The sequence below is a fragment of the Empidonax traillii genome, unplaced genomic scaffold (assembly GCF_003031625.1).
Source record: "Empidonax traillii isolate 1590-97213 ecotype Southwest subspecies unplaced genomic scaffold, ASM303162v1 scaffold1815:size97932, whole genome shotgun sequence".
NCBI classification, from domain to species: domain Eukaryota; kingdom Metazoa; phylum Chordata; class Aves; order Passeriformes; family Tyrannidae; genus Empidonax; species Empidonax traillii.
This window is the reverse complement of record NW_020957008.1, coordinates 2,803-18,386: the sequence shown is the minus strand read 5'-3', so window position 1 is coordinate 18,386 and position 15,584 is coordinate 2,803. Positions and strand designations below refer to the sequence as shown.

Sequence of the window (15,584 nt, the reverse complement as noted above, 5' to 3'; positions counted from 1 at the left end):
AACACGTCTGGGGTTCCACACAGTACGGGAGGACGAATTCCAAACAGCCCTGCCAACTCTCTCACAGAAGTTCGCAAGGGCCGGTTTGTCCCGCAGGGAGCACTCTTTGGGCACAGGGAGCCCGGAGCGCAGGCACACAGCGGAACCGACCCGCCCCACTCCAGCACCGCCGCTCCTGCGGCCGCAGAGTCCCGCGGTGTGGGGCCGTGCCCGGGCAGTGCCGGGGCAGTGCCGGGGCGGGGCGGGGCGGGGCGGGGGCAGCTCCTGCTCGGCTCGGCCCCGCAGCGGCCCCGCCCGGCCCGGCCCGCGCAGCCCCCGCTCCCGCCTGCCCCCCGCAGCACATGGCCCGCCATGGAGGGGCGCTGGCGCTGCCCGGAGCTTTGGAGCCGGAGGAGCGAGCGGAGGCTGCCGCCGAGGGGGCGGCACAGCCGGGCGGCGGGCAGGTGAGGCGGGGGCAGGTGAGAGGAGGGCGGGGGCAGGTGAGGAGGGCGGGGGCAGGTGAGGAGGGCGGGGGCAGGTGAGGAGGGCGGGGGCGGCGGAGCGGAGGGTGGCCGTGCCGGCCGTGGGGAGCAGCCGTGCCGATTCGCCCGGTCCGTGGCGGCTGCCCCGGAGACGGGGGCTGAGGGGCGCAGGGCTTGTCTCTGGCAGCAGCAGCCCCGGGCGAAGTGCGGGTGCGGGTGCGGGGCGGGAGGGGACGGGCCAGGCAGAGGCGCAGTCCCCAAGGCTGCTGTCGGGGCGCTGCCCGGAGTCCCCGCTGAAGCCAGTGTTCCGTGTTGTGCCGTCCCAGTTGGTTTCCCGCACTCCGACCCAGCGGCTGGAGATGAGCGCAGAAGCGGAGGGGCCGTCGCGGGCGGATGGTGCCGGCGCGGACAGCACGAGGTGACGCCGCCTCAGGTACCGTGGCTTCTTCAGCATCCTCGGGTGTGCGGGAGGCTTTGGGCTGTGCAACACTCCCCTGATCTCCGCTTAGATGGAGGCACCGCTCGGAGTCAGCGGGGGCGGTGAGGTGTCCCTGGGACGGTAGCCAGAACCAAGGCACCCATTCCCAGCCTGGTCTGGCCGCCCCCCAGGCGGGGCAGTCTTCTCTGCAGCCTTGTTGTGTTTTTGATCCAGGAGAGTGTGGGCTGCTGCTGGCAGCTACAGGATGAAGTCGCCTCCCTGCTGCATGTCTCTTTCTTCCCAAGCATCCCTGGACGAACCAGGGAGTAGCACGTCCCTGGGTTCGCTGAACTCCAGTGTTTTCTCCAGTGAGGAAGATCAGGGACCCCTGCTCCAGAAGGTCATTCCCCCCTTGGACTGCTTTACTATCAATGTAGGAGGCAGCCGCTTTGTGATGTCCCAGCAAACTTTGTCTTGCTACCCTGACACTCGCCTTGGCAAACTGGCTGTAGTGGTCTCTGCTGCCCGGGATGTGGCTTCTGGCCTCCTTGAGCTTTGTGATGATGCCAACCTTGTGGAGAATGAATATTTCTTTGATCGGAGCTCACAGGCATTTCACTACATCCTGAATTACTACCAGACAGGGAGGCTGCATGTGATGGAGCAGCTTTGTGCACTCTCGTTCCTGCAAGAGATCCAATACTGGGGTTTGGATGAGCTCAGCATTGATTCCTGCTGCAGAGACCGGTGAGTTGTGGGAAGATGAGATTTGCGGGATAGTGGGCTGGGTGAGCTCAGCACTGACTTACATTTAGGGACACACAGATGAGAGACACAGCAGTGGGGATAGGTGAGGTAGCAGGGCTTTCAGAAAAGTGTGCTCAAAGCTGGGTGAATTCAGCCCTGAGTGCTGCTCTGGAGGTGTATGGGTGTCAAAAATGGGAGGAGATGTATTGGGGGAGGTCACAGATAACCTTTGCTGAGGGACACATAGGCAGTGAGGTCAAAATAGTGAGACCCTAAAAGGAAGATGGTCTGGGTTGTCGTGTACTGGCTTCAGACTGGCCACAGAAGCTCAAATGTTTGAAGAGGACAATGCTGGAGATGAAAAAGATTGTGAAAGGAGAGATGCCCCTTCAGTCATTCAGTTTGAGGTTATCATAGAGTGATTGGATGTGGAGTCAAGCATGATGCTGGGAGGGTTTGAATCCTCCTCACCCCACACTTTCATTTTGAAGGATTTCCAAATCCAAGCAGGAGAGGCAGAAGAGGGGGCTGGTCACCTGCCAGGCAGAGTGTGGGTGTCATGGCTTCAGCAGGAGCCATGAAAGGAAGCATCACACATGGATGTAGCAGCTTAGAAGGAGGGGGTAGCAACAGCAGGAACATGGCTCACTGGAGACAAATTGTAATAGGCAGTTTAGGAACGAGGTGGGTTTCGACTGAACCACCCCCAGGATGTTTCTGTTAATTCTATTTGCAGTTCATTTTAATTTTTCCCACCATTTTTAATGGTACTGGTTTGATTTTTTAGTGTTGAAGAAATGAATTTTCTAAAGAGTGTAAGTGCTATTTATCTAAAGCAGTTATGTCAAAATTACTGGAAAGAAACAAGCAATCTCATGCCCAAAGGAAACCAGTTATCCTACTATGGTTTAGTTCTGTAGCTTGAGAGAGCTGGAGCCTAGTTTTCATCCCTCTCTTCCTTCCCTGAGAGATGTAACTGAAAGTTCCTACTTCTTTGGTGATACAAGGAACTACAGACCTCTTTGGCTTATGCAGGACTAATTGTGTATTAAGTGAAGGCAAACTTGCATAATCCCTTTGTCTATGGCTTGAACTTCACAACAGTCAACAAATACAGATCTGAAAGAAAAAAATACTTTTTTAGTGTACTTTCAGTATGTTTTTGTTTCATGCCATTATTCTGTAAATGTACTCTTGCTCTGACAAGTTATGTATTTTCAGTCCATAAGTTTTGCTCAGCACAAATGCTTGTGCTCTTTGTGTGAGGACCCATAGATATATATAAAAAAAAGAAAGATACCTTGCCATCTTAGTATGTATTGATCAGAACTTCATTTTCTGGCTTTTATTATGCCATCAGTTTTAGTATTACAAATACACACCAATGTAATAAAAATGCAATATAATTAATCAAACTGAGAACCGTTTTAAAGCAGAGGATCTGGGGATGACAGAATTGCTTACAAGAATGCATGTTAGTCATGCAGCAGATTCTGCTGTAGTCAACATGATCCATATAAATAAAACGATATCAGAATAAAATTACTCTGCACACAGAAAGTGTCAGTGATGCAAAATGGGGGAATAGAAGTATATCAGGTCAGTGGAAACATGCTGCAGGGTTTCAGTTAACAAAATCTTCCACCATATGCTTGATATTAGGGTTTTCTGAGTATGGTATACTTTAATATGTATTAATGTGTAATGACTTTCATGGTACAGGATGAAAAGCATATGCATATTGGTATTAAAAATCTTTTTGGGGGGGGGGGGTGGTTCCTGGACAGGTACTTCAGGAGAAAGGAGCTGAGTGAAGCCTTAGACATCAAGAAAGATGCAGAAGAACTGGATGCCCAAGATGAAGAAGAGGACTTTTCTGGTAGCCTCTGTCCCAATGTCAGACAGAAACTTTGGGAAGTTTTGGAAAAGCCTGGCTCCTCTGCAGCAGCCAGAACTTTTGGCACTTTGTCCATGGTTTTTGTTGTTGTGTCCATTGCCAACATGGCTTTGATTTCGGTAGAGCTAAGCTGGCTGGCACCGCCACTGCTGGATGCCCTCGAGTACCTGTGCATTGCGTGGTTCACAGTGGAGTTTGTTCTGAGGTTCCTGTGTGCACGAGACCGGTGTCGCTTCCTAAGGAGTGTGGCAAACATCATAGACCTCCTTGCTATTTTGCCATTCTACATCACCCTGCTGGTGGAGAGCCTGTGTGGTGGTGAGAGCTCCCAAGAACTGGAGAACGTGGGACGTATTGTCCAAGTGCTGAGACTGCTCCGAGCCCTGCGGATGTTGAAGCTGGGAAGACATTCAACAGGTACTTTTGGCCATAGCAGTGGTACTTCTTAATTTTGCTGCCTGCAACAGTTGTCCCTGGGCACAGTCCTCCATTTTGTGGGTATTTCTGCCCAAGTTTTTTACACAGTATGTTAGCAGCAATTGCTTGTGAAAGTCTTACTTTTGGACCCTATAATTGAGTGACAAGGGCCTTCTCTGATAAATTTTAGCTCTTCAGAATGCCATTGTATATTGTTTGCATAGAACTTCCACAAAAACAGATCCTAAAGTTGCATGCACCAGTCATTCAGTGTCATAAATTTAAAAAAATATATTTGAGTTGATTTTTTTAGGGAAACAACAGAGATCACTGGCACATCCTTTTTGTATTATCCAAGGCCCACTCATGACAGCTGCGATAATTTGTTTTGTTTAAAAGTATATGGAAAGAAATATATCATGATTTTAGTCTACATCATAGGTCCTAAAAACAACCACAATAGAGTATATTTCAAGAAAATTGTTTAAGCTGAATCTTTGCAGGTGATGGGTTGAGGGGCTCTCTTGCTCTGTTGAACCCACTGGTATCCCAGTGCTTACCAAGTTGGACGTGGATGCAACACAGACCAGCAGTGCTGGGTTCAATCCATGTTCATGCACTGGTGTGGGGCCCTGAGTGTCCAAGCACCCCTGACTGGTTAGCAGACCAGTGGATGGACAGCAAGCAGAGATGGGATGGAAGGTAAAATGCATTTATGAGAAACATTTTGTTCACTCTCTCTGGGAAAGAAAGGCATAGAAGGTAATGTTTTCTAATGGAAATTTATCAGAGGAAGCTGGAAATGATTGGAAGGTGTTGCATTTGCTCTTGTGTTTCCCCTGTTTTTATTACTACTTCATAATGTGTGCATGCCTGGCTATATGAAAGAATAAAAGCTGTATTCTCACCATACCCTGTCCATGCCATGATATTGTCCAGTGCTTGGCATTTTTAAAATTATTTAATTATGTTTCCACTTAAATCAGTGCAGAATGTTGTGCTAAATTCTACAGGAGAGATGTTCAGCCAACACTTCGAGCTCTGAAAAATTAGATCCCAATAGTAAATCATGGTCTGTGTCCTGCAATATTAGCCTGTTCTGAAGGCAGTGATGATCGTTCTTAAAATGCACCCAATGTACCCTTCCAGGATTCCAGCCACAAAGCAGGAATTGGTTGATGCCTGTCCATTTGTTTTGAAAGCCATCTCTGTGAATTGGTCCCAGTTCAGCAGGAGTTACAGTGTGCTCACAGCAGCAGAATGTGCCTCTGTTTTTGTTCTCAATGAACAATGGGCTGGAGTAGCTTTGATGCTACTAAGCATAATCACAGGGGTTTGGGAAGTATCCTTATCTTACTCTCAACCCTTGATTATTCCTATATTGATGCATAACTGTCCCTTAGAAAGCAGTTGAGAGTAAGTTTATAATGGTTTGGTTTGGCAGTGTGTCAGTTTTGCTTCACTCTTTTAAGTTTTTCAGGGTTTGGTTGAGGTTTTTTGAAAGAAAGGCTTATACCCACTTTGATGGTAGCACTAAAGTGAGTGCCTTCCTCTCTAACTGTATTTTGTAAATAAGAAAAAGATTTAATTTCATCAAGGCACTTCTGTGCTGACTAACGAAACAGTCATCCAAAAGTATGTTGATTCTAGTTATAAAGTTTCTGGTTTATTGCATTTTACAGCTACAGAATGAATGTCTGAAACTCAGTTCTGTGGCTCGATCAGTTTGAAAACATGTTTCAGCTGCTTGTATAACTGTTAACTTCAAGTACATTAACTTTCATGGATGGTCAAAACACTTGAACCTGTTTATTCTTACAATCGTTATTCAGTATTACCACACTATGTCACAATGTTGAGTGCCCTTAATATTGAGTTTAATAATTCCATGTTAGGTAGAAGTGATAAAAATATATAAATTATATAAAAATCTAGTATCCTAATCTGGAGATGTGCTGGAACCATATACTCATTCTTTTTCCTGGGAGCAAAATACCGGTTTCAAAGTACAAAAAGCAACATACATATCTGTTTAAACTGTTCAGAGCAGTGTTACCATCACTTGCTTGCTTCTTTGGTAGTTCAGTTGCTGCCCATTAAGGTCCAGAATGCTAAATCAGATCTGTATAATTTAAATGTAGAAACTTGCTGTTTTCATCTTCTGTCAGAAGAAATGCTGCTAATAAGATTAAATGAATAATAAATATGCTAATAAATCAAAATAGAAACACTTGCAGATCTGAAGCCCAGTTTCTGACCACTAGAGGTATGTTGCAGAAGAGAGCTTTGTTCATATGCTTCTAAATACATTCTTAACCACAAGTCCTAATACAGATGAACCCCATAAGTATCATGCATAGAGACCGTCCTCCTTGCACGTCTCTAGACAGATAAATTTCAGTGTTCAGGGGTGGTGCTTGCAACTCTTCTGCTCTCTTGCCTCAGATCTGGCAGCTTAAACCTGCCTCCCAATGAAGCTTCTCTCACACTCCTGCATTCTCAGACCTGACAAAGCTTCATGCTCAGTTGTTTTGTGTGGCAAGAGGAGTACAGGGTCAGAAGGTGAAGGCAGCAATTCTTTCACCAAGTGGGGTGTTCACAGTCACAAGGAGAACGTCTCTGTAGTGCTATGCAGAGCCCTAACAAAACTAGGATCACAACTGCAGCCTTGTCCTGCTCTCAGGGAAAAAAAATATATCAGTTCTTTTCTTCACTTTCAAGACAGGGCAAATTAACCCTTTCTGTGGGAAAAGGACAGAAAAAGAAATGAAAAAAGTAATTTCTGCCCCTTTGGAGGCTGAAGCGAGCTCACGGGAGGGATGTGATACCTGGGAACACCTGGTCTAGACTGATGTAATTATTTATGCAAAGTGCTATAGTTCCTCAAGGAACCACTGAGAAATCAGTAGTACCTCTATCCATAAAATGTGTAGTTAGGGGGTGAGACTAGTCTTCCGAGATATCAAAATTATGTATTTTAGTGGCTTCAAGAATAGATGAGAACTGAACCTGCATTTATCTTGTTCTCTGATGCTCCTCAGCTGTTGCCTTCCTCCTGGGGCCTTGTTTTCTCTGAAGTTTTGCTGGTGTTCCTCTGGGAAGCACTTACAGAGGGACTTCTTGAGAAGTGTGCATCTTACTTGTGATGGCAATGGGCATATATCTGAGAGAAGACTGTAACATATTTCAGGCTGTCATGCCGCTGGAGACATGAAAAATGAAACTTCAGCACTTTTAGTGCTAAAAAATTTAGGATTATTTAAACACTGTGTAAATTGAAGCTTCTGAATATCAGGTTGTAGTGCCAAGTCTATTTGGGCAATAGAGAGATGGAACTTGACCTGAATGGCAGAAAAGCTTCCCCTTCCTACTGCCAGGGCTGGGGCTGCTTGCCAGCCTCACACCAACTCTGTTACAGCACCTTAGCACCTTGCAAGCATGAGTAACCAAGCTGTCACATCTCCTGGCAAAGAGTTCTCTTGGGAAACTGTAAGACTTGCTGAGGTGTCTGTGCTGGAACAGCCCTAGTTTGGTCATGTGCTACGGCTCGTAGACGTTTTAAAAAGTTACAAAATAATATAGTAGAATACTTTATATGTGTGATTATAGTATACCAACTGATTCTCACTTAAAATGAGATGTGGAGTCCAGTAACTTGTCTGATTCATAAATTTGTCTAAAAATGTTTCCTGACTTCATCTAAAGACATGAAGAATTATATCATAATTTCAGGTGAGTATAACGGAACTAAGAATAATAAGAAAAAAAATCAAACTCCTGAACAATTCGAATAATTAACTATAGGAAAAATATTTTACTGAAGGTGTCATCAATGTGATACAAAGAGTCAACAATCACTGTTCTGTTCCTCCTTATTTTAATCTGTTTTATACAAGAGATGCATTTTTTCTAGCTATAATATTCTCAAGAACAATCGTAAGGTAAAAACCTTGGCTTTTATAGTATTAATTTATGCTTTGAAAAGAAGTGCTACAGGGGTAATTTTAAATTGGAGTACCTTCTTCCTAGTTCACCTGAAAGGATTTACTACCTTGTTCAGCAGGAAGTTTTACAGAGCAATGGATCACAGTAACTTCCTTGGAAGATGAGAATTTAATCTGGGTCCTTGCAGTTATCTTACAGAGCTTTGGTACTGCTGATACTAGTGTTTCCAAAATATAGAGGCAGTCATAATAAGAGAGAAAAGATTTCAACTGATATATCTTATTCCCCTTGTGTTACAGATTTAATTTGTATCATTGTAACCAACAGATCATAGTTATAGTAATATAAAACTTGAATATGGCAAGTTCTTAACTGGAGTTAGTAGCAGATAGCATTGAAAAAAAACAGCAAAACATTCCCTACAAACTGTAGTGTGTACTTCCATTGTTGTCTGTACATGAAAAAAAGCTTTAAAACCCATTAGACCTGCAGGGGAAAAGAAAGAGCAAAAAGCAAGACATTTAACATCTTGTAGTTTGAGACTGTGAAAGGAACAGCAAATAAAATTGCTTATAACACTAATGAGTGTATGAAGTCTGCAAGCAGAGGCAGAGCTCCAGTAAGCTATTTTGCAAACATTAGCTTAGCGATAAGTTTACCCCATGAAGGGTAATTCATAAATAATGTGGTTTCTCATTTAATTGGAGAAAACACAGCACACTTTTAAAGAATGGTATTAAAAACCAATCCAAAGTCACTTGCAATTCAAAAGATAATTTTCAGTCTCCCACGTGTCTCAGCTGAATTGGTACCCTGTTATCTTCCTTTGTTGTTCATGTGTGTAACATTTATCCATTGCACTATTTTTGGATTTACTTTCCTGCTTGCTTTGTCAGGCACTGTAGCCTTGAAGCAGCAGCTCTGAAAGGAATGTAGGGGTTTATGGAGACTGGTTGGCTGCACCTGAACTCCCTGTGCAGCTCATAGGGAACAGGACTGATGCAACATCAGTAAATTAACGGGATTACAAGCTTGCATTGGGAGGCTTTGCCATCCCCAGTTTGGCACAAGTGCAGCTGTTGCTGGAAAGCCGTATTTTTTTTTTTTTTATGTCTACAGATACAAGGTGATAGTTTTGGGGGAAAAAGGGGTCAGTCTGCAACAACTATAGAAGGATTGGAAACAGCCCTTAAGAAAAAAGAAAGTTACTGAGTGAACTGAACTGGGCTCTAAGCCAGTTCTAACCTGAGACTATGAATTTGGTAGCTGAGGACTGCTTGGTCCAAGAGAAAAATAGGACAATGGCTGGAAAACAGAGGCTTGGCATGTTCAGCTTCGAAGTGTGAAGCTGGTTCTTTTAGTGTGCTTTTAAATAGTTATTTAGATAACATTAAAAGCTGTGCTAGATCTTCTCTTATAGCCAGCTACTAAATCAAGGTAGGCTAATTTGTCTAAAGTATATGTGTGCATGGTTCAAATGGTAAGTAATGAGGAGAATTTATATGCTCTCTTTTAAGGAAATAGAGATTATGTCAGAGGTTCACTCTAAGATTTTGATCTATTTCTTTAAATCACTTTTTCTCAGTAGTGTTGAGAGCAGCACCTCTTTTTAGCCTACAAGGGGCAGTGACCCACTAGACCAGAAGAAGGGTTTGTGAGAGACGTGGTGGTCAGAGGCCATCTTGGGTATAGTGACTATAAAATGATAGACTTTTTGATTCTTGGTGAAGTGAGGGAGGAGCTCAACAAAACCACTGCCTTGGACTTCTGGAGGGCAGACTTTGGCCTGTTCAGGACACTGGTTCAGAGAGTGCCTTGGGAAACAGCCCATAAAAACAGAGGGGTCAAGGACAGCTGGACACACTTTAAGAAAGAAATCTTAAAGGTACAGGAGCAGGCTATCCCTATGTGTCTAAAGATGAGCCAGTAGGGAAGAAGACCGGCCTGTCTGGACACAGAGCTTTTACTGAAACTCAGGGAAGAAAAGAGAGTTTACGACCCTTGGAAAAAGGGGCAGAACTCGGGAAGAGCACAAGGATTTTGTTAGGTCATGTAGAGAGAAAATTAGAAAAGTGAAAGCTCAGCTAGAACTCATTCTGGCCATCATTGTGAAAGGTAATAAAGAGTGTTTTTCAAAGTGCATGACCAACCAAAGAAGAGCCAAGGACAATCTCTATCCTTTATTGAACGTAGGGGGATTATTATCACCAAGGATGAGGAAAAGGCTGAGGTACTTAATCCTTCTTTACGCCAGTCTTTAACAGAGAGACCGGTTATCCTCGTGGCAACCATCCCCCTGAGCTGGTGGACAGGGAGAAGGAGCAGCATAGACCCTCTGCAATCCAAGTCTATGAGGCCAGATGGGATTCACCCTAGGGTTATGAGGGAGCTGGCAGAAGATGTCACTAAATTGGTTGGGAGTGTTGATCTGCTTCAGGGTAGGAGGGCTCTGAAGTGGGATATGGACAGGCTGGATCGATGGGCTGAGGCCAGTGGTATGAGGTTCATTAAGGCAAAGTGCCATGTCCTGCACTTGGGTCACAACAACCCCATGCAGCACTACAGGCTGGGGGAAGAGTGACTGGAAAGCTGTGTGATGGAAAAGGATCTTGGGGAGCTGATCAACAGGCAGCTGAACATGAGCCAGAAGTGTGCTCAGGTGGCTGAGAAGGCCAATGGCATCCTGGCCTCTATAGTGAGGCCAGCAGGTTTAGGAAAGCTGTCATCACCCTGTACTTAGCACTGGTGAGGCTGCGCTTCAAGTACTGTGTCCAGTTCTGGGTCCCTCACTACAAGAAAGACATTGAAGTGCTGGAATGAGTCCAGAGAAGGACGAGGAAGCTGGTAAAGGGTCTAGAGAGTAAGTCATATAAAAGGAGCGGCTGAGGAAGCTGTAGTTGTTTCTCCTGGAGAAAAGTAGGCTCAAGGGGGACCTTATTATTCTTTACAACTACCTGAAAGGAGGTTGTAGTGAGGTGGGGGTCAGCCTCCCCTCCCAGGCAACAGATGGCAGGGCAAGAGGAAATGGCCTCAGGCTGTCCAGGAGAGGTTCAGGTTGGACATTAGGAAGAATTTCTTCACAGAAAGGGTGATTAAGCATTGGAACAGGCTGCCCAGGGAGCTGGTGGAGTCACCATCACTGCAAGTATTCATGAAACAACGGATATGGCACTTAGTGCTGTGATCTAGCTGACAAGGTGGTGTTCAGTTACAGGTTGGAGTTGATGATCTTGGAGATCTTTTCCAACCTTTTTGCTTTTGTGATTGTCAAAACATGTTCACCATGTTAAAGAAAAACATAAAGCAGTCGGCTTTTAGGTAAGAGATGCTTTGCAAAGCTGTGATGACAGCTACACGAATCAACCTACTGACAGCCTTTCTTGTCTTCCAGGCTTGCGGTCTCTTGGGATGACTATCGCTCAGTGCTATGAGGAAGTTGGCCTTCTACTGCTTTTCCTCTCTGTAGGAATCTCTATATTTTCCACTGTGGAGTACTTTGTTGAGCAAGGTGTGCCGGGCACCACTTTCACAAGCGTACCTGGTGCGTGGTGGTGGGCAACAACTTCCATGACAACAGTTGGTTATGGGGACATTAGACCAGACACTACCATTGGTAAGGTAGTAGCCTTTATGTGTATTCTATCAGGAATACTAGTTTTGGCTTTACCAATAGCTATAATAAATGACCGTTTTTCTGCCTGTTATTTTACACTGAAGATAAAAGAAGCTGCTCTACGGCAGCGTGAAGCTTTAAAGAAACTCATGAAAAACTCATCCAGCGACTCAAATATCAATGTCAATTTGCGAGACATATATGCACGCAGTGTCATGGACATGTTACGGTTAAAGAGCAGAGAGAGAGCAAGTACAAGGAGCAGTGGTGCAGATGATTTTTGGTTTTGAAGTTATTTCACCTTGTATAGCACATACACTAATTAAAAAATGTGGTATTAGGTGTCTCCTTTTTTATTATTCTCCACATAGTGTATTTGTTTTTCCAGTTGGAGTTTTACTTACTTGGATGTACTGAAATAACAATTATATACAAAAGGTAGAATTCATGACATGAAATCTCTCAATGGGCTCTAAAACCTGCTTTCAGAACTGGATTGTGGTGGGTGAATTGGGAAATAATAAATCCATGCAAGTAAAACAATGATGCAATGGTTTGTCCAATCTTATATCCCTGCTAATGTATAATAATAAAGTCTTGGTGAAAATTGCCACAGTGTTTTGAATTTTAAACATCTAAGTTTTGTAATTGCACTGGGAGAACAAAAGTCAAAGTCATTCAGGAAAACTGAAAAGGGAAGTCCAAGAAAGTGAAATGCTGAATAAATTTAGGATGACATTCCTATAACAAGCTTAATCTTGATGCCTTTTCTTACACCGATCTTCTACTCTATTTGCATGAAAAAGAGGGTATTAGACTGGAGCAGTGTAGCAGGGTGCATAGGTTTGAAATTTCCTCATTTGAAGAGAAGCAAGTGGCTACCAGATAGATAATGGGTATCAGGAGATAGGTGAAAATATTAACCAGATGCAAGGTCTTTAGCAAAGTATAAAACAGTCATGAAATAAGTGCCATACTGTAGAGCATCATCTGTATTCACTTCAGAAGTTTCAAGAGCTAATACAGCCTTTGCAATATAGAAGTATTTACAAACTTAATTTGAACTATACCTTTTTTATGTGTTTGGATTTCCATGCCATATTTGTGCAGCTAAACAGTTTTTGTGCTCAAGTAAAGTGACCACTGGATAGCAGATGAAACAGAAATTGTAAAAGATAAAAAGTTACTAATTTCTCTGTCTCCCTTTAAAATCAGTAGGTATTCCAAGTGGATCAGATTTTTTAAAACTTAAATCTTCACTGACCCATTTTTAGAAAAACACTTCAATAAATTCTTTTTTTCCAAAGGAAAAATGAGTACTTCTTGGATTACTCTAATTCAGTAAGCAAAGAAAAAAAGTAATACAGTCAAAGGTTTTTTCGGTTCAGTTTCCCACCACTTACCTCTACAGTGGTCCAATACCATTCTTAATAAACAAAGCTTTTCTTTAATATAATTTCACTGTCCTAGACTATGACATTACCATAGAATGCATATAACTCAACTAGTAGGTTAAATAAATAAAGTCACAGACCTCTCCCATGTCACATTTCTTTGGGGCAATATAGATAATAAAAAGATCTATTAACCGTGGATTATTTAACTTTATGTATTTATGTACATAGAAGGCTTAAACTGCCTTCAAAGATATATGAATGGGTGAAAAAACCTGCTTTTAATAAACATTGAATAATACTTATTTTGAAACAACAGTGTGTTTTTCTGTCATTCCCTGTAAATTGAGGTGTAAACATAATACAGCAAGCAAGATTTTCAAGGGCACCTTGATGCAAACTTTTGGTATGAAACTTTTTCTGATTTATCAGCTGGCATCAGTCAGCGTTTGGATTTGGGACCAAAGCAGCACATGCAGCTGTCATCAGGGTCAGAAGGAAGCCACGGAAAACACTGGACATTGAAAGAGGGTGTCTTGCCCCACCAGAAATTGCCCAAGCATGAAAATTTGTAGATTATAGTCTTAGTTAAACAGAGAGCAAACTGTGTTATCACACTGTTCCCCTCTGCCCAAATAATCTGAATCCATCATAAAACTCCCAGTGATGTCCAGGAGACAAAATTAATTCTGCAGGGGAAGGTCTGATGCAGTGCACTCTAGGTTATTATCTTATAGCTCCTTGGAGCAGGAAGTCTCTCAGGCTGCACAAATTGTACAGGCTGTTTCTCATTCAAAAGTCATTCTAATTATAGAGAATTAGGAAGAAGCTTTCATTGTGGGAAGGCTGTTTTGTAATGTCTTTTGTGCTCTCTTGTACAGCATCTGATCTGTGTTTGAGAAAGGAAATGCAGTTAGATAGTTGATTGATTCTCTTCAGGGAAAGGCTGCTTTATTGCATCCTGTGCTTTTTATGAAGGACTCAAAAGAATGAGAGAAATGTTCTGGGATGTATTAGTTGATTCACTCCTTTTACCAACTCTGGAGACCAAGTTTCCTAGAAATACCCATGGAGAAACGTGGCTCAGACTTTATGCAGTAGCTGCTTTGGCTTCTATTTTCAGACCTCTTGATTTAAAATTCAGTCTCCCAGGCAGTGTTTGTTAATCATGTTGTTTATACAGCAAGGTTATCTATCACATTATCGGCTGAGACTAGCAAATCATTTTACAGAGGAAGGCCAGTTCTGCTTTCAGCTCTTAGAAGGACCAGAGGATTCGTAATAAGAAACACACAGTACAGGACATCACAACTCTAAAACATGAAGCTGCACCATGTACTTGATACCACAGATTTGGGAAATAGCCACCACTAAGGCACCAAATAAAGAACGTTACTGTGCTATCTTTAGAATATCACACTAAAGACAAGAAGCTACTTCTCATCCTGTCGTCAGTTCTGCCATTTCCATCCCTCAGCAGATTTGGCAGAAAGGATCAGTGACATTGGCTAAAAAATCAGCATTTTAACTCTAAACACCAAGTATTTCCACAGACTGACATGAAAGGGTGTAGCTGCAGCGCATACAAGGAAAGACTGCATTAACCTGTTTCCCTAGTACAGGAAGCAGTAATAGTGAAAATCACAGAATCATAGAATCACAGAATAGTTTGAGTTGGAAGGGACCTTAAAGATCATGCAGCTCCAACCACCTTGCCATAGGCAGGGACATCTTCCACTTAAGCAGATTGCTCCAAGCCCTATCCAGCCTGGCCTTGACATTTGCAGGGATAGGACATCCACAACTTCTCCAGGTGTGCGAGTTGACACAAGCATACAGCTGGGGTGACCACAAACTCACAGCTAGAGTGCAGAGTAAATTTATTCCTGTTATGTTGCTAACCAGGGAATCCTGGAAGCAACACCTGGGCAAAGGCGCACAAGCCGAGGTGCAGGCACCATTAAACTTGGTCCATGCTAGATGATCCAACACTGGGCAACCTCACCACCCTCATAGTAAAGAATTTCTTTCTAAAATCTAATCTAAATCAGCCCTCTTTCAATTTAAAACCATTCCCCCTTGTCCTATCACTATATTCTCACAGAAAAATTCCTCTCCAGCCTTCTTGTAGTGGCATAGACTACAATGTGGACAAACAGTCTGAAAAATCTTGCGTATTTGTTTATAGATGCTTAGGGACAGCTTTTCATTTGGGCCAGTGTGGTCCAAATCCACGAGAACATTTTAAACATGACTAAAATTTGTCATTTTTGCTTTGAAGAAAGCCAGCAGCCTCTGGGTCCCATCAGGAAGAGCACTGCCAGGAGGTCAAGGGAGATGGTCCTGCCCCTCTGCTCAGCCTGATGACACTGGTCTGGGTGATATGTGCAGTACTGAGCTCCCCAGCACAAGAAAACAGGGATAGGCTACTGGAGGTAGTCCAGCAAAATACTGGAGGACCAGGTTGCAGAGACCAGCATGCCAGGGAACCATGTCCTGGAGAGGTGGGTGGGCTGGTAGCTTCTGAAGCTGTTTTACAAGTGTTTAGAAATTCACGTTTGTTGATATTTTACATGCGATATCAATCCTGAATGCATACTTCACCAATCACTTTAATTATGTGTTGTTAGTAAGTTAATAAACCACTTCAATCTTGATTTGGTATAAACTATGTAAGTTGAGCAATTTTTCC

General features: G+C 43.4%; 1 protein-coding gene across 2 annotated transcripts; it reads left to right on the top strand.

Moving 5' to 3' along the window:
- Positions 1–785: 785 nt before the first annotated feature.
- KCNV1 (potassium voltage-gated channel modifier subfamily V member 1) lies at positions 786–12,108 on the top strand. Of its 2 annotated transcripts, XM_027908712.1 has the most exons (5): positions 786–894; positions 1,114–1,626; positions 3,414–3,940; positions 11,277–11,498; positions 11,603–11,740. In XM_027908712.1, the coding sequence occupies exons 2-5, from the start codon at positions 1,145–1,147 to the stop codon at positions 11,629–11,631; spliced, it is 1,260 nt and encodes a 419-aa protein (XP_027764513.1). In that variant the 5' UTR covers positions 786–894; positions 1,114–1,144; the 3' UTR covers positions 11,632–11,740. The 2 variants fall into 2 exon arrangements, with proteins under 2 accessions (XP_027764513.1, XP_027764512.1); XM_027908711.1 differs by having other exon boundaries at positions 11,277–12,108.
- The last annotated feature ends 3,476 nt before the right edge of the window (positions 12,109–15,584 follow it).